The sequence below is a fragment of the Clinocottus analis genome, unplaced genomic scaffold (assembly GCF_023055335.1).
Source record: "Clinocottus analis isolate CAN_PGR_092001 unplaced genomic scaffold, fCliAna1.0.p SCAF_85, whole genome shotgun sequence".
Taxonomy (NCBI): domain Eukaryota; kingdom Metazoa; phylum Chordata; class Actinopteri; order Perciformes; family Cottidae; genus Clinocottus; species Clinocottus analis.
This window is the reverse complement of record NW_027176246.1, coordinates 42,501-61,070: the sequence shown is the minus strand read 5'-3', so window position 1 is coordinate 61,070 and position 18,570 is coordinate 42,501. Positions and strand designations below refer to the sequence as shown.

The 18,570-nt window shown below is 47.2% G+C and overlaps 3 protein-coding genes and 1 long non-coding RNA gene across 4 annotated transcripts in view; 1 reads left to right on the top strand and 3 right to left on the bottom strand.

Annotated features, from left to right (window-relative positions):
- The first annotated feature begins 632 nt into the window (after nt 1-632).
- LOC137780707 (elongation factor 1-alpha 1) lies at nt 633-7,609 on the top strand. Its single transcript, XM_068568893.1, has 8 exons — nt 633-665; nt 1,521-1,748; nt 2,350-2,529; nt 2,820-3,116; nt 3,360-3,510; nt 4,141-4,397; nt 4,560-4,794; nt 6,514-7,609. Exons 2-8 carry the CDS (start codon nt 1,605-1,607, stop codon nt 6,636-6,638), a joined length of 1,389 nt encoding a protein of 462 aa, XP_068424994.1. The 5' UTR covers nt 633-665; nt 1,521-1,604; the 3' UTR covers nt 6,639-7,609.
- Nucleotides 7,610-8,501: 892 nt separating this feature from the next.
- On the bottom strand, nt 8,502-8,900 carry LOC137780705 (uncharacterized). Its single transcript, XR_011077160.1, has 2 exons — nt 8,749-8,900; nt 8,502-8,660 (listed from the first exon to the last, which is right to left on the bottom strand). It is a non-coding gene; the product is annotated as an uncharacterized lncRNA (long non-coding RNA).
- On the bottom strand, nt 8,901-16,510 carry ddx43 (DEAD (Asp-Glu-Ala-Asp) box polypeptide 43; the record flags this gene model as incomplete). The annotated part of the gene is made up of 16 exons (XM_068568890.1): nt 16,171-16,510; nt 15,857-15,912; nt 14,507-14,624; nt 13,951-14,199; nt 13,774-13,855; nt 13,102-13,261; nt 12,798-12,916; nt 12,592-12,702; nt 11,927-12,068; nt 11,704-11,804; nt 11,423-11,510; nt 10,971-11,098; nt 10,753-10,862; nt 10,518-10,656; nt 9,853-9,940; nt 8,901-9,107 (listed from the first exon to the last, which is right to left on the bottom strand). Coding segments are annotated over exons 1-16 (2,211 nt in total), but the record flags the coding sequence as incomplete, so codon positions are not given.
- A 1,676-nt stretch (nt 16,511-18,186) lies between these two features.
- Nucleotides 18,187-18,570, bottom strand: part of LOC137780700 (potassium voltage-gated channel subfamily KQT member 5-like) — a gene marked incomplete at its 5' end in the record, with an annotated part of 20,103 nt that continues 19,719 nt past the window's right edge. The window contains one exon of the mRNA XM_068568887.1: nt 18,187-18,570. This exon is cut by the window's right edge and continues 1,373 nt beyond it.

The window sequence follows — 18,570 nt, the reverse complement described above, 5'->3', positions numbered from 1 at the left end:
ATATTTATTATTTTAATTAGTTGGTATATAATGTTTTATGACGGTCTATATTATATATTTTTTTCAGCTCAAAATTTTAAGATGTTCGCACCGACACACACACACACACACACACACACACACACACACACACACACACACACACACACACACACACACACACACACACACACACACACACACACCACGCTGCAGCGGCACGTGACGTCACGCGGACAGACAGGAGTTCAGAGTCAGGTTCCCTTTAATCCCACTAGAGGGGGCGGGGCGTCTGGGAGATGAGCGCGCTGCACCTGCTGCTGCGCGCGACCGACGGGCGCTGCACCTGCTGCGCGCGACCGACGCTGCTTCACTTGTCCACCTGGTTTTATATATATCTATATCTATATATCTATATCTATATCTATATATCTATCTGTAGTTGTAATAAATCATGATGTCATTCCTCAGATACTTTCCCACAACAATAACAACAACAACCACGCGTCCGGTCCGCGCGCGCGCGCGTCCCGTGGTGAACTCGTGCCCGGTAACTTCTCCCGGTTCCCTCGTTGTGACGCTGTGAGCGGTACAGCGGCCGCGGGTGCGCGCAAATTACGCAACAGCGCGCCGCCTGTCCCTCGCGTCAGATCAGCGTCTCCTCAGGACGGACCCGCGGCTCTCAGGTACGACGCGGTGCACGCGCCGGCGGAGGGCGACTGGGCACGGGAAACACGCATACAATGCGTGTTTTGTGCGCGGCTCCGTGTCCAGTCTCCCTCTGTTGTTGTTGTTGTTGTTGTTGTTGTGATGCAGTCGCGCATCCAGCAGATGCGCGGACATGGCGGAGAGAGAACTGCTCCCTTCATCACGTTGTTGTTGTTTTTGTTGTTGTTGTGCACGTTCACAGCGCACTGCGGCAGCTGACCCGTGACGTGATGCGCGAGGGAAGAGTTAAACGCGTGCGCGCGCGTGTGCATGAATGTTATCCGAGTTCACCTGGACAGGTTGCTGCGGGTTCACGCGCCAGCGTGCAGGATTAGAGCAAATAAATCCTCTTATTTAGGAGAAGAGGCGCGCGCGTGCGTGTAGTGATGTCACCTGCAGAGTTATAAACAGCGTGTTTACTTTCCTGTACGCGTGCGCGCGCGCGCACACACACACACAACAGTGTGTGAGAAATGGCTGCTGTGCGTCAGAGGATGAGAACCTGACAAAATGGTGGATTGTAGCTTGAGAAGAAACATGAGAGGCTTGTTGTCAGGAGGAAGAGGAGGGGGAGGGAGAGAGGAAGGAAGGTAGGAAGGAAGGGAGGAAGGGAGGAAAGAAGGAAGGAAGGAAGGAAGGAAGGAGGGAAGGAAGGAAGGAAGGAAGGAGGGAAGGAGGGTAGATGGATGGACGGGCAGCAGGAGGGTTCAAGACTTTAATCCTCTGCCTCCGTTTTCCGGCTCTTAACGGCTGATGAACCCCTGAAGATACTTCTTCTCCTTCTCCTTCCTTCCTTCTCCTCTTCCTCCTCCTCCTCCTCTCTCTGCATCCAGCGCGTCATCTGTTCTCGACCCCGCCGGCGTAGACCGACCGTGACCCGACGCCCTCGGGGTGGAAGCAGAGACTCCTCGGCCGCGATGGGGAAGGAGAAGCTGCACATCAACATCGTGGTGATCGGACACGTGGACTCAGGGAAGTCCACCACCACCGGACACCTGATCTACAAGTGTGGAGGCATCGACAAGAGGACCATCGAGAAGTTTGAGAAGGAGGCGGCAGAGGTGAGGGAGGGGGGGAGGTTATTTCCAGGCCTGGAAAAGTCCTTGAAAAACATAAAGTCCCCAAAGTTGTGTAAAAGTCCTGTAAATGTGTTATATTCATGTGTTCATTTAGTTTAAATAATGAATCTGCTGTTAAAAGAAAGAGGCTCAACATGTCAGCAGCATCCATACAGACATCTATATACATGTTTATTCTTTTAATCAAACTATTGTCTCTCATTCATTTGAGTCATTTAAGGTTTACTGTATGCTTTGAATCCTCATTGTTAGTTTAAATACTACATTTTATCACTTTGTACTGCTTACACACACATTTCACACAATGTTTGATCATGAACATTTGGTTTAAAGTCATAAAAGTTTTGTTAAGTCATGATATTTTGGGTAAAAGTTATGAAAATTTTGGGAAAAGTCATAAAAAAATTTGACTGAAAGTCATGAAAATTTGACTGAAAGTCATGAAAATTTGACTGAAAGTCATGAAATGTTGGTTAAAAGTCATGTAAATATGGTGACGAGCTGTGTGACTCCATTGGTCAGGATGTGTATGAGCCCTGTAGGATGACGTTGTGTCATGTATTGTTACATGAACCTTCTGCAGATGGGGAAGGGCTCCTTCAAGTACGCCTGGGTGCTGGACAAGCTGAAGGCGGAGCGCGAGCGCGGCATCACCATCGACATCTCGCTGTGGAAGTTTGAGACCAGCAGGTACTACGTGACCATCATCGACGCGCCGGGGCACCGAGACTTCATCAAGAACATGATCACCGGCACCTCCCAGGTCTGTGCCGCGGGGCGCCGGCTGCACGGGCGGGTAGAGCGGGGCGAAGGGCACGCCGAGGAAAGAGGGCGTGGCTTATAAAAGTTACTATTTCCACCATTAAAAACAACCTCTAGTCATTCTAGTTACTGTTCTAGTTTTCATTCTAGTTGTTCACAACCATTTGCGTCTGTTCATTGCCTCTGCGTGCGATCTACTCGCACGGACATTTTTGTGAACGCAGCACAACAACCTCCGTTCATTCGTTTGTTTGTTTGTTTGTTTGTTTGTTTTCCCCCCCGCGTCCTCAGGCCGACTGCGCCGTGCTGATCGTGGCGGCCGGCGTCGGGGAGTTCGAGGCCGGCATCTCCAAGAACGGACAGACGCGCGAGCACGCCCTGCTGGCCTACACGCTGGGCGTGAAGCAGCTCATCGTGGGCGTCAACAAGATGGACTCCACCGAGCCCAACTACAGCCAGAAGCGCTACGAGGAGATCGTGAAGGAAGTCAGCACCTACATCAAGAAGATCGGCTACAACCCGGACACGGTGGCCTTCGTGCCCGTGTCCGGCTGGAACGGAGACAACATGCTGGAGCCCAGCCCCAACGTGAGCGCAGGGAAGCGCATGCAAACGCTCCGGCAGCACATTTGAATGATTTGCATGTCTGGCAGGAGGAGCGGCTCAGAGGTCGAGGAGGAGGTCGAGGAGGAGGTCCACGGCCGCTCCTCCTCTGGCCGTTTAGCAGCTCTTTGTTGATGGAGACAGGAATTTGGGCCCGGATTCCACTTTTTTGTTAAATGTAGAAATGACAACACATGACATGAGTAACGCGCTCTGTTCCGTCTCCAGATGACGTGGTTCAAGGGGTGGAAGGTCAACAGGAAGGAGGGCAACGCGTCGGGCACCACGCTGCTGGAGGCCCTGGACGCCATCACGGCCCCGAGCCGCCCGACCGACAAGCCGCTGAGGCTGCCGCTGCAGGACGTCTACAAGATAGGAGGCAGGAGGGCGTGACGCGTAACGGGGGCGGGGCTTAACCCTAGAACACTAACCACGCAGATAGTCTCAGCATCACCAACAACTCGGCCGATGCACTGTACCTGATAAAATATACTTCTCATAAAGCCATGAACAGCGCTCATGGGGGGACCCTGAAAAAAAGATTAAAGTCGAGTGAAAAATTAGGGAATCGTCAAAATATGATTACAAATATAAATAATGGAGCTATGGACTAATTATTAAGACACGCCCACCTACAATAAGACACACCTACCTTCAATAACATCTGTGAGCAGCATGAAGCTACACAAAGACCCACACAACTCTGGCAAAAGCAACACAATGAAAATAACACATCCACACTCACCTAACGTGAGTGTGGATGTGTTCCAGGGTTCTAGGTGAGTGTTCTAGGGTTCATGGCTAGTGTTCTAGGGTTCCAGGTCAGTGTTCTAGGGTTCATGGCTAGTGTTCTAGGGTTCATGGCTAGTGTTCTAGGGTTCCAGGTCAGTGTTCTAGGGTTCATGGCTAGTGTTCTAGGGTTCCAGGTCAGTGTTCTAGGGTTCTAGGCTAGTGTTCTAGGGGTTCACACGGTGGCCCCTCCCCCCTCTGACGCTCTCTGTGTCCTCAGGCATCGGCACGGTGCCGGTGGGCCGCGTGGAAACCGGCGTGCTGAAGCCCGGCATGGTGGTGACCTTCGCGCCCGTCAACGTGACCACGGAGGTGAAGTCCGTGGAGATGCACCACGAGGCGCTGACCGAGGCCCTGCCCGGCGACAACGTGGGCTTCAACGTCAAGAACGTGTCGGTCAAGGACATCCGGCGCGGCAACGTGGCCGGAGACAGCAAGAACGACCCGCCGCAGGAGGCCGCCAACTTCACCGCGCAGGTAGAGCGGCCATCTTTGTTTCAAAAAAAGCAATAGCAATAAGTGCTTTTCATGTTTTTCAGTTCAGTTTTTCTTCCTCAAAAGAACCGATAAAAGTGCCAGAAAGGATGACGTCCATTACGATACACTTCTAACCTCTAACTTTGCGTTGTGTCTTTGCAGGTGATCATCCTCAATCACCCAGGTCAGATCAGTGCCGGCTACGCCCCGGTGCTGGACTGCCACACCGCCCACATCGCCTGCAAGTTCGCGGAGCTCAAGGAAAAGATCGACCGGCGCTCCGGCAAGAAGCTGGAGGACAACCCCAAATCTCTCAAGTCCGGGGACGCCGCCATCGTGGACATGGTCCCCGGCAAGCCCATGTGTGTGGAGAGCTTCTCCGAGTACCCTCCGCTGGGTAAGACACGCCCACCTTCAATAAGACACGCCCACCTTCAATAAGACACACCCACCTTCAATAAGACACACCCACCTTCAATAAGACACCTTCAATAAGACACACCCGCCTTCAATAAGACACACCCACCTTCAATAAGACACACCCACCTTCAATAAGACACGCCCACCTTCAATAAGACACGCCCACCTTCAATAAGACACCTTCAATAAGACACCTTCAATAAGACACGCCCACCTTCAATAAGACACGCCCACCTTCAATAAGACACGCCCACCTTCAATAAGACACACCCGCCTTCAATAAGACACCCTCAATAAGACACGCCCACCTTCAATAAGACACACCCACCTTCAATAAGACACCTTCAATAAGACACACCCACCTTCAATAAGACACCTTCAATAAGACACACCCACCTTCAATAAGACACCTTCAATAAGACACGCTCACCTTCAATAAGACACACCCACCTTCAATAAGACACGCCCACCTTCAATAAGACACGCCCACCTTCAATAAGACACCTTCAATAAGACACCTTCAATAAGACACCTTCAATAAGACACGCTCACCTTCAATAAGACACACCCACCTTCAATAAGACACGCCCACCTTCAATAAGACACGCCCACCTTCAATAAGACACACCCACCTTCAATAAGACACCTTCAATAAGACACACCCACCTTCAATAAGACACCTTCAATAAGACACGCCCACCTTCAATAAGACACACCCACCTTCAATAAGACACCTTCAATAAGACACCTTCAATAAGACACACCCACCTTCAATAAGACACGCCCACCTTCAATAAGACACCTTCAATAAGACACACCCACCTTCAATAAGACACCTTCAATAAGACACGCCCACCTTCAATAAGACACGCCCACCTTCAATAAGACACGCCCACCTTCAATAAGACACGCCCACCTTCAATAAGACACACCCACCTTCAATAAGACACGCCCACCTTCAATAAGACACCTTCAATAAGACACCTTCAATAAGACACACCCACCTTCAATAAGACACGCCCACCTTCAATAAGACACCTTCAATAAGACACACCCACCTTCAATAAGACACCTTCAATAAGACACGCCCACCTTCAATAAGACACGCCCACCTTCAATAAGACACGCCCACCTTCAATAAGACACCTTCAATAAGACACCTTCAATAAGACACCTTCAATAAGACACGCTCACCTTCAATAAGACACGCCCACCTTCAATAAGACACGCCCACCTTCAATAAGACACACCCACCTTCAATAAGACACCTTCAATAAGACACACCCACCTTCAATAAGACACCTTCAATAAGACACACCCACCTTCAATAAGACACACCCACCTTCAATAAGACACGCCCACCTTCAATAAGACACCTTCAATAAGACACACCCACCTTCAATAAGACACGCCCACCTTCAATAAGACACACCCACCTTCAATAAGACACCTTCAATAAGACACCTTCAATAAGACACCTTCAATAAGACACGCCCACCTTCAATAAGACACACCCGCCTTCAATAAGACACCCTCAATAAGACACGCCCACCTTCAATAAGACACACCCACCTTCAATAAGACACCTTCAATAAGACACACCCACCTTCAATAAGACACGCCCACCTTCAATAAGACACGCCCACCTTCAATAAGACACGCCCACCTTCAATAAGTCCGCCCTGCTCTCCACCAGGTCGCTTCGCGGTGCGTGACATGCGCCAGACGGTGGCCGTCGGCGTGATCAAGGCCGTGGAGAAGAAGTCCTCCACCGCCGGCAAAGTCACCAAGTCCGCCCAGAAGGCCCAGAGGACCAAATGAATGTCGGGCCGCCGCTCCTCCGCCTCTTCCTCCGCCTCCTCTTCCTCCTCTCGGTGCCGCACGCCGCTCCTCCATCCCGCCGTCGGCCGCTTCCACTCAATCATCAAAGACTGGTTACTCGTCACGATGCACCGCAAGAGCATCCGGAGGAAAGAAAGCGCGTTTAGAGCTCCAGCCCCCGACTCCCGAGTTCAGCGGTTAGATGACGTCACCGTGAAATATCACACTGATAGTTTTACATGTGCACCGTTTGATTTAGTTTGTGTGGACGTTGAGAAACATTTAGAGCAGGGGTGTCAAACTCATGTGTAGTGAAGGGCCCAGGTACGGTCCATTTTCATCTCATGTGGGCCAGACCAGTAAAATCATAGCATCAAACGCACAATAACGCACACAATAACGACAATGTTTCTCCATGTCTAAATCATTGGTGAAGGTTTTTGGATGATAAACACTATTTGAAGGCCCTTCTACAATAATTTAGAAACATAAAGACAGAGTCCCTCGCACTTTCATGACACCATGGCTCCATTTGTAATGACTTGCAGTGCAATTACAGTGGTTATCATGGCTTACATGTGTTTTCTGGTGTGTTTGACGGCCCTGCTCTAGAGCTCTGAGCCGTGGCTCTGCAGTCTTGGCTGCTGCGTGTGTGTCGTCCTGCTTTCAGTGTTTGTTTTTGACTACGTGGTGCTGAGATGTTTAAAACAACAACCCGTCGTTCTTCCAAGTAGTAGCTCTGTAGACTGCAGTGATTCCTCGTGTCTGAAGCTAGAAAAAGCACTTAAAGCAAACGGTCCCGAGCGTCCCCCCTGAGGGACTCCCAGTAGACCGGCTGTTGATCCTTAAGCACTTTGATTGGCGTTTTGCTGACTTTGCACTTGCACTGGAGAAGCTTAAATTGGCATAAGCTGCTGCACCTTACTGCCAGATGGCACGAGCCTCTGCAACATTAAACATGTTCCAACCAAGACGGTCTTTGCTCTTTCTTTCCCCCGATGCAAGACAAGTCAGATGTATTCACACTCGTGTCCACAAGAGGGAGCTATTAGCATCAGATATTTAAACCAGAGACACATGATCAAGAAAAGTGGCAAAGAGTCCAGAGGACACAAGGGAACAAGTGTCCGTGCAAGAGGCCTTAAAGGAACATTTACTAGAGATCAGTAAGCACCAAAGTGCATGTAAAAATATATATTAATATATAAATATATATATATTAATATATATATTAATATATATATATTTATATTAAAAAATATATATATTAATATATATATTAATATATATATATATTTATATTAAAAAATATATATAAATATATGTATATATAATATATACAATGTATATATTAAAATATATATAAGCATCAATTATATATTATAATATATTTTTACATTTAAAATAACAAAAAAAAAATAAATATATATATATATATATATATATATATATATATATATATATATATATTTTTTTTTGTTTTGTTTTATACATCTATCTTGCAGGACAGCCACGCATACCTGCAGGTGGCCATGGCTGTTCTGATCGGTGGGCGTGGCTGTCCTGCAGGTGGGCGTGAATGTCCTGCAGGTGGGCGGGGCTGACCTGCAGGTGGGCGGGGCTGTCCTGCAGGTGGGCGTGGCTGTCCTGCAGGTGGGCGGGGCTGTCCTGCAGGTGGGCCCAGACTTCACTTCCTGTGAAAACAATGAGCTGGTTGCTTAAATAAATGAAATAGTTTTTGCCCTTCTGTGAATCATGAATTAATAACTCACCTTTGTTGCTTTGCTGGAGGTAAACCCTAGAGGACAGCAGATCTAATAATTCCCGTATTAAGTATAATAATGAAATGCACCAGTTGTCACGTCTCTTTAAAAAAAGGAGAATTTATTACACAGTGTTTTAAAACAGGCGCACAACATCATGAGGAACAGCCTCATTAATAATCCAGCAAAAAACAAACAAAAACAACAAACGATTTCAAGCCACAAACTAATGTACAATCAAAATAAATCCTGCTTCAGCCTGCGGAGAGAAGAACAACATGATTAGTCCTCTTCCTGACCGGTCATCATAACACTTTATTTAAATAAGTATAACTATCGTGACGGACCGTTGGCGGCAGCAGCCTCAGTCCCACAGGAACGTCGCTTCTCTTCAAGGGAAAAGGAAAAGTGGTGAAATCACAAAGTCTTTCCTGACGGCGTCTCTGCAGAGTGTCAGGACGCTTCAGAAGCCAAAGTTTTGGCTTCGATGCCTTCCTCCTCCTCCTCCTCCTCCTCCTCCTCCTCCTCCCCCTCCACCCCCCCAACCTCCTCCGTCTCTCCTCCCACCTCCTCCTCCGCTCCCCCAACCCCCTCCTCCGTCCCTCCTCCCTCCTCCTCCTCTTCCTCCTCCTGGATAGGTCAGGTCCTTCTCCCTCTTGTGCTTCTCGTACCTCTCGGCCATCAGCAGCAGCTCCTCTGGTACTTCCTGCAACGACCACTTTGATGTAAAAGCAGCTTCCTAATCAATTTTACTAATGATCAGCTTTCACATTAGGACTTATTCTTTGTGACAATCTCAATTTTTTGACAATTTAATTTTTTGCCTTTTGTTTTGGAAAATCTCAATTTTTTTTACAAACTTTTTTTTTTTTTTACAAACTATTTTTTCACAATTTTGTTTTTGTGACAAAATCTCCAAATTTTAGACAATCTGATTTTTTTGACAATTTTAATTTGGGGGAATCTGAATTTTGTGACAATCCAAACAAATTGACAACCTGAATTTGGTTTTTTGAAAATCTTTTTGGTTGTTGAGAAAATCTTTTTTAATCTTACTTTTTTTTGGGCCAAAATCTTGATTTTTTTTGCCAATCTCGTAATTTTATGACAAAATCTTTTAATTTAATGACACTTCAGAAGTGAAACCCCCCTCGTGTTGTTTATTCTGTACATGTCATTTAGCTGAGGCTTCTATCAAAAGAGACTCACAATAAGTGCATCCAACCAGGAGAACAAACTCACAACAATCAGGAAAGTACAATTTCTTCAATGAAGTTAAACTACAAAGTGCTTTCAGAGACGTTACAGAGATCGTGAGGTGCTGCCTTCCTTATTCAAGGTGTAGTGGAGCAGATATAAAGACAGAACCCTCTTGGTGAGAGAAACACCGTCCTATAATCACACACACGTCAACACAAAGTAGTTCATAACAAACAAACAGTGAGGCTCACCTGTCCCGCTCGCTCCAGGATGGAGATGAGCTCCGGGGCCATCCTCCAGTTCTCTCTGGTCACCAGCGTCACCGAAGCACCCGAGCGCCTGCAGATGCATCCACCTTAAATACTGCTGACCTTTAACCCTGAGACATAGATGTACTCTACTCATCCACCTTAAATACTGCTGACCTTTAACCCTGAGACATAGATGTACTCTACTCATCCACCTTAAATACTGCTGACCTTTAACCCTGAGACATAGATGTACTCTACTCATCCACCTTAAATACTGCTGACCTTTAACCCTGAGACATAGATGTACTCTACTCATCCACCTTAAATACTGCTGACCTTTAACCCTGAGACATAGATGTACTCTACTCATCCACCTTAAATACTGCTGACCTTTAACCCTGAGACATAGATGTACTCTACTCATCCACCTTAAATACTGCTGACCTTTAACCCTGAGACAGATGTACTCTACTCATCCACCTTAAATACTGCTGACCTTTAACCCTGAGACATAGATGTACTCTACTCATCCACCTTAAATACTGCTGACCTTTAACCCTGAGACATAGATGTACTCTACTCATCCACCTTAAATACTGCTGACCTTCAGCCACGAGACTACAGGATAAGATCACACACACACACACACACACACACACACTCACCCTGCTCGGCCCGTGCGGCCCACTCGGTGGACGTACTCCTCGATGTTTCTGGGGAAGTCGTAATTGAAGACGTGCGTGATGTCGTGCACGTCCAGCCCCCGAGAGGCCAAGTCTGTGGCCACCAGGATGCGAACCCTGCCTGGAAACAGATGATGTCGTTACGCCACGGTGAAGCCCCGCCTCCAGGAGGAGCGTCTGTATTGAACCCCTCCCTCCCCCCCACTCAGCCACGTACTGGTTTTAAAGTCCTCTAGAGCCTCTTCACGGTCGCACTGCTCGCGGTCACCATGCAGGCTCTGCACGGCCAGACCCTGCAGACACATGTCACTGGACAGGTCATCGGCCCTGAGAGGACACACACACACACACACACACACACACACACACACACACACAGGTGAGCACAAGCCACGCCCCTTTGTGTCCCCCTCAGAGAGCCCGACAGAGACTCACACGAGCTTCTTGCCCACGAAGATGAGCACTTTGTCCAGCGGCAGCATGCTGCGGATGAAGTCGAACACGTAGGCCTTCTTGTCCTCCTCGTGCACGATGAGCACCGTCTGCTGCACCGTGTTGACGGCCTGAGGAACACGGCAGCTGAGGCCAGAGCTGCTGCACTCCGCACCACAACAACAACAACAACAACAACAACAACGCACAGCTTCCTGGGAAGAAACGTCTGTTGACTTGAGAACAACTATTGACTGACTTCAGCCAGGATGCAGACAGTCTGACCACCAGACCCGCGACTTTTAACCACATTTACTTGACTTTTAACACAATTTCCATTAATTTAAAACTAATTTCCAGGACCTTTACCCACATTTCCAGGACCTTTACCCACATTTCCAGGACCTTTACCCACATTTCCATGAGCGTATGAACCGTGTACCAGCTCCACGTACCGCCAAGTCCAGGGTTCCCACGTAGACCATCATGGGGTTCTTCAGGTAGGATTTGGCTAATCGCCTCACGCCGGCGGGCCAGGTGGCGCTGAAACAGAGTTTAAGAAGGAAAGAAGGAATCAATCTCAACTCTGCAAAACAAGTCAAAATAAATGGATGCATGGAATTCAATTTGCTCTGAAGTTGCATTATTTCTTGCTTTCCTTCGTAGAAGACAGAACTTAGCAGAAGACACGACGGGGCCGTGAGGGAGCGGCATCGGTGCTGATCTGAAGACGGACCTGGTCATGAAGGTCTGCCGGTCGGGCCGGATGTCCAGGAGGATCTTCATGATCTGGGGTTCGAAGCCCATGTCCAGCATCCGGTCGGCCTCGTCCAGCACCTTCACTCACAAGCAGCAGAGTATTAAATGCAACGCGTCGCCGTCTGTCCGTCTCTTTGTTCAGCGGCCACCTTAAAACACAATTGGAGGAAGCAAAGAGACGCTGGTCCAGAGCAGCTCACCAAGTAGGTGACGGACTGAAGGTTGATGAGCTCGTTCATCTGGAGGTCGTTCAGCCGGCCGGGCGTCGCGATCACGATGTCCACGCCGCTCTTCACCAGCTTGATCTGGGCTCTGCGGTCGCCTCCGCCGTAGATGCAGATGCTGAGAGGAGGAGGGGGTGGGGGGGGCGTTACAGCGCCAAGAAAGACCAGTCTATTGACCACGGACCACACTGGGACCAATGGATTTCCAGGACCTGTAACCAACTTTCCAGGGCCTGTAACCAACTTTCCAGGGCCTGTAACCAACTTTCCAGGGCCTGTAACCAACTTTCCAGGACCTGTAACCACATTTCCAGGACCTGTAACCAACTTTCCAGGACCTGTAACCAACTTTCCAGGACCTGTAACCACATTTCCAGGACCTGTAACCACATTTCCAGGACTTGTAACCACATTTCCAGGACCTGTAACCACATTTCCAGGACTTTAAACCAAATGTCCATGAGCAAACATGGTGTGAAATGTGTGTGAACAGTAAAAAGTGATAAAATGTAGTATTTAAACTAACAATGAGGATTCAAAGCATACAGTAAACCTTAAATGACTCAAATGAATGAGAGACAATAGTTTGATTAAAAGAATAAACATTCATATCGATGCCTGTGCGTATGCTGCATGTTCACCTTTTGTAGCCCTTGTAGCGATACTTGCCGCACTCGGTTTCAATCTGCAGGGCGAGCTCTCTGGTGGGAGTCAGCACCAGCATGCCGGGGCCGCCGCGCTCCGCTCTCGGCCTTCACATCAAACAGGAAGGAAAGCAAGAAGGAAAGATGAACGCTACTTTCCCCGTTTGGAAAGACGAGGCGCGGTAAGCGTGCCCTGCGCTCACAGAGGCTGTCCGTCCATGTGGATGAAGCCCGGCAGCAGGTAGGCCAGCGTCTTGCCCGTTCCCGTCTGAGCGATGCCGATCAGGTCCTCCCCGCTCAGGGACACCGGCCACGCCTGAGACTGGAGAGGAGTCAATCAAAAAGAGACTCGGCGTACATTTAGGAACGTCGTACCGTGCGATGAATGAAAAAAAAAAAAGGTTGAGTATTTCCTGTTGAAGCTGCCGTCTTTCCGCGTACGCGTCTTTGATTCTGACGCGCTCAACCTGATACCTGCAGTGGACCTGGCCAGGTGCCGGCTCGTACCTGGATGGGCGTCGGCTTGAGGAAGCCCACGCGGTCGATGTTTTCCATGATCTCTGGATAAAGATGGAAGGCCTCCAGGAAGGTGCGGCAGGGATTGGGGATGGAGCGCTTCTCCCCCTCCTCCTTCAGGTCGTCCACGAAGATGTTGTTGTTCTCCTTCCTGTTCCAAAAACATACAAAAACAAACAAGAGCATTGTGGGAACAGGTCGAGGTCGGTTGATGCTGAACCCCAGAGACGAGGAGCAAAGCGATGCCTTCAGGGCGCTTAAAGCTCAAGAAAACATGTGGAAATACATTTTTTCTACTCTTTTACAAGCAAAAATTCTTTCAATTTTAAAATCTGAACCTGAAGAATTTGAAAAATTGTGAAATCGACTCAGAGACACAGCGCTAACTAAGAAGAGATCCATTATTTGTGAGGACCTCTAGATGAGGGTTCATTTAACCTCAACAGGATCCAATGCTCCAGCTCACACCTTTCACTGCGAGGCGCTAAAGATGCAGAGGGGGATGAATGGCGCCACCTATCAGTCTGAGGCTGTAATGGAAAGCGATGCAGGCAAACGCACAGCTGGAGGAACACGTCCCGCACAGCTGCACCTGCAGCTCTCCTCTCGTACAGGTGTCCAGCGTTACGTAGTCCCCTCCTCCAGCGTGATGAAAAGACTTACCTCCATTTACAGACTTCCTCCGCTGTGAGCGCGGACACGCTCTCTGCCTCGGTGTAGAAATGTTTCTTCAAGGTCGGGGCATCTGAAGGAAAAAAAAAGATTGCAGAAATAGTTTGAAGGTGTGGATGAGGCCCTTTCATCCAAAGACCTGTGCATACTCGTGTAGGAAGCGCTCACCTTTCCACTTGAGCGCTTCATACTTGTCCTTGTTCTCCCGGATGTCCTTCCAGTCGATGGACAGAGGCGGCGCCGTCACCGCCACCGCAGCCTGCAGCTCAGCGGTCGACCACACAGAGTGATTCCTTGCTGCTGCATCACCTCCTCCCCTGCAGCCTCCTCCATCACCTCCCCCTTTGGATCCACCACCTCCGTCTCTGTAGCCTCCTCCACCAGCTCCGCCTCCATAGTCTCCGCCCCTACCAGGACCTGACAAACAAATCAGTGAATGCAGATGAGTGAACTGTGATAATATATGACTCTATCTGCAGTCAGGTGTCAGTGGTAGCGTTTTGCGCTGCATTATGTAGAATGACAGCAGACAGTTTCACCATTGTGCGTGATTGACAGTTAGAATGAATCATTTAGATGAATCGACTAATCAGTAAACTAGTCGATAGATGAATCGATAGATCGAGGTATCCAGAGAAGAAAAAATTCCCCTTTCTGCCTTCTAGTCATTTCTAAGAGACATGCACGGTCAGAAGCAACTTCTTCTGGAGAAAAGACTTGGTACCATCACGAGGTCCAGAGCTGCAACCGGCCACCACGTCTTCAATCATCTCTCTGGCCTTCTGCTGGGCGGCAGACGACCCGGAGAGGACCACCTCGCCACCATGCTCCCCGCTGTTTATCTGAAGAAGAAGAAGAAGAAGAAGAAACAGCAGAGTTACAAACAGGGAAAATCATCACCCCGTACATGCTCTGACCATAGTGACATCAGCCCTTTACACTGGTTTAGTTCTCCTCTTGTGGAATTAACTAACTTAACTAAAGAGGTTTTAGCAGTAGTTAACCGTTATAGTTAACCACAAACCACCAGTCTTTAGCTAGTTAACATGAACCAGTCTTCAGCTAGTTAACATGAACCAGCAGTCTTTAGCTAGTTACCATGAACCAGTCTTTAGCTAGTTAACATAAACCACCAGTCTTTAGCTAGTTACCATGAACCAGTCTTTAGCTAGTTAACATAAACCACCAGTCTTTAGCTAGTTACCATGAACCAGTCTTTAGCTAGTTAACATAAACCACCAGTCTTTAGCTAGTTACCATGAACCAGTCTTTAGCTAGTTAACATAAACCACCATTTATTAGCTAGTTAACATGAACCACCAGTCTTTAGCTAGTTACCATGAACCAGTCTTTAGCTAGTTACCATGAACCACCAGTCTTTAGCTAGTTACCATGAACCAGTCTTTAGCTAGTTAACATAAACCACCAGTCTTTAGCTAGTTACCATGAACCAGTCTTTAGCTAGTTAACATAAACCACCATTTATTAGCTAGTTAACATGAACCACCAGTCTTTAGCTAGTTACCATGAACCAGTCTTTAGCTAGTTACCACGAACCAGTCTTTAGCTAGTTACCATGAACCACCATTTATTAGCTAGTTAACATGAACCACCAGTCTTTAGCTAGTTAACATGAACCACCAGTCTTTAGCTAGTTACCATGAACCAGTCTTTAGCTAGTTACCATGAACCAGTCTTTAGCTAGTTAACATAAACCACCAGTCTTTAGCTAGTTAACATGAACCACCAGTCTTTAGCTAGTTAACATGAACCACCAGTCTTTAGCTAGTTACCATGAACCAGTCTTTAGCTAGTTACCATGAACCAGTCTTTAGCTAGTTAACATAAACCACCAGTCTTTAGCTAGTTACCATGAACCAGTCTTTAGCTAGTTAACATGAACCACCAGTCATTAGCTAGTTACCATGAACCAGTCTTTAGCTAGTTACCACAAACCAGTCTTTAGCTAGTTAACATAAACCACCAGTCTTTAGCTAGTTACCATGAACCAGTCTTTAGCTAGTTAACATAAACCACTAGTCTTTAGCTAACCATGAACAAGTCTTTAACTTACCTTTATTCTCGCCCCAGTGCTTTCTTCAAGTTCACGTATTTTGGATCCTCCACGACCTTTAACAATAACAATAAAACGGTATTTAGAATCTGTCCATCATCTGCACACGTCGCCGCAGTAACACGTCGCCGCAGTAACACGTCGCCACAGTAACACGTCACTACAGTAACACGTCACTACAGTAACACGTCACTACACTAGCGGGAACAGCACATGTGGCTGTTGGGCTCTTAAACGAGCTAACTTTGAGCTAAGTCAATCAGACTTTTTCTAAAACTAAATATCACCCTTTCACACGTATTTTAATAACCGACCTATTATCCTCCCTACTGACGCACTGTCCACGGTGAAAGTCACCGACTGTTTGTCGCCTTCACGGTCCGCGCTGCGCCGGAACGTGCGAACTTCGCCGCCGCCGCTGCCGCCTCTCCGGCTTCCATACTCGGATCCCTCGCCGTCGCGATCCGCTGTCCAGCCTCTCGAGGCTCCGGACCTGGTTCCGTTTCTTACACCGAAACCTACGTTTTGCCCCCAACTGTAATCGTGTGATGTTTTCTGAGTATTTGGAACCGTTTTGAGGGCGAACTTCTGGATCGCGACGTCGTCGTCCTCTTCCCAGTCCGACATTTTGAATTAGGCTCGAGCGCGAGACACCACTTCAATTAACCGTCAATCACGACGCGTTCACGTCCTCTCTGGAAACTCACACTTACGACTCTTGTATGCGTAAACATAGAATGTACATTTAAACAAATAAATAATAAAAAGTATAAAGTAAAACATAAAAATGAATTCATAATTCATATTTATTAAATATCATATGCATAGTATCCCTTATCAACCACCCCAAATTGATTAAATCCTAATTTCCAAAAAAGGCAACACAAGGGTGTCTTTTTCAGGAAATAGCGGCATGCATTCAAGTCCCATCCGTAAATTCACACGTCTGACTTTGGGTGATTATTGTCTGTGTAAACATGGCATGTAATGAATGAAAACATGTTGGATAAACAGTGTAAAAGTAAAAGATAGATACGTGGTAAGATTTAGCAAAAATATCCCTGTATGTACAGTATTAGATATATTCTTTTTATCCATTATCCACCACCCTGAATCTATAAAACCCTCATTTTCAAAAGGCAACAGACATGGCGGAATACCAACAACAACAACAACAACAACAACAACAAACAAAAGACACTACAACCAAATCCGTTTAGTTAATTTGTACTTTATTAATGAATAATAAAATTATTTTTGCATTTCTCATCCAGAGAACATAATGTGCACTTTTAATAAATTAATTTCAAAGAAATAATAATGTTAACATTGTCAAGCTTTAAGGCCCAGTTGTGTAATAAATTACCGTTCAAGCAGCAGAGAAATGCTACGAAGCAACACGACTGAAGTGAACTGGATGCAGTAAGCAAACAGGACACATCGCCCTGAAGAACTAAACTAAAGTCATATGCAACAAAGGCACCCTTAAGCAACGTACAGATTGCAAAACAATATCATGTTTTATGAGGTTCCTCGCCGGCTGAGTCCACGGGCTTTTCCTTGTGTTCGGTTGTCTCGCTTCAAGGTAACAGAAGGTTTCGGCCTTTTCTCATTTAAGTAGCAAAAGCTCAATCAATAACTACGACAAGTCTATTCCAACATTACGCGGTTAAACTACCGTGTCACATTTTCAGGCTCCTTTGAACTCACCAAAAAACAACAACAACAACAACAACAACAGCTGTGCTTTCATCATCAACCTACAAGTGTTAACAACATTGTCATTTGTTAGGAGATAATACAGAGTATTAATGTTCAGCATTCAAAACAAAGGGAATATAACCGCAGATTAACAAAGAGTAAAGAGACGTATTAAAATACATGTTTAAGACCGCCGTGACGGCCGCTTCAAGACCAAAGCATGCAAGACAGAAGGAAACAGCTGACAGAGTCTAGTGTCAGTGAACCTGCCAGTGGACACGGACTAAAAGCACCAACGTACACATGTGCAACTTCATTTTAGAAGCTAAGTAATAACCTAAATGGTTAAATAGGGTCGTTAAAAAAAATTAAAGGCGGACATGTGTATTAGACGCCATGCGTGAGATTCTCGTCTGTTCCGTCATCTTGTTCGTCTCTCTCTCTCTCTCTCTCTCTCCTCTCTCTGTCCTCTCTCTCTCTCCTCTCTTCTCTCTCTCTCTCTCTCTCTCTCTCTCTGTCTCTCTCTCTCTCTCATCTCCTCTGTCTCTCTCTCTCTCTCTGTCTCTCTCTCTCTCTCTCTCTCTCTCTCTCTCTCTCTCTCGTCTCTCTCTCTCTCTCATCTCTCTCTCTCTCATCTTCTCTCTCTCTCTCTCTCTCTCTCTCTCTCTCTCTCTCTCTGTCTCTCTCAGGCTGGAGGGGATTGATCTCAAGGTGGAGGGGATGGATCTCAAGGTGGAGGGGATGGATCTCATCTTTACTGATGCACAACATCCAACCAGCACCCGGTTTGTCCCAAATGAAACCATACTCTGTGGTTCATCCACACGATGACAGACTTTGTTCGCGTCTCTTCTTTGGTGAAGATGTGTGAGTGCCTCGTCAGCGTTGGGCCTCAAACCCTGAACCCTCGGGGTCGCCATCTGGTGAGAGGTGCGTAGGATTGAGGGTGTTTATTTGAACTTTTACTCCTCCATTTGAGATCTCACTGGATAAAGATCAAAGCAATTCATCTT

Excerpts from the sequence above, each read along its gene's own strand:
- LOC137780707 (XM_068568893.1), top strand. The coding sequence starts at position 1,605 with ATGGGGAAGGAGAAGCTGCACATCAACATCGTGGTGATCGGACACGTG. Across the intron at positions 3,511-4,140 it reads GGACGTCTACAAGATAGGAG|GCATCGGCACGGTGCCGGTG; the intron begins GCAGGAGGGCGT and ends CTGTGTCCTCAG. Across the intron at positions 4,795-6,513 it reads CTCCGAGTACCCTCCGCTGG|GTCGCTTCGCGGTGCGTGAC; the intron begins GTAAGACACGCC and ends GCTCTCCACCAG.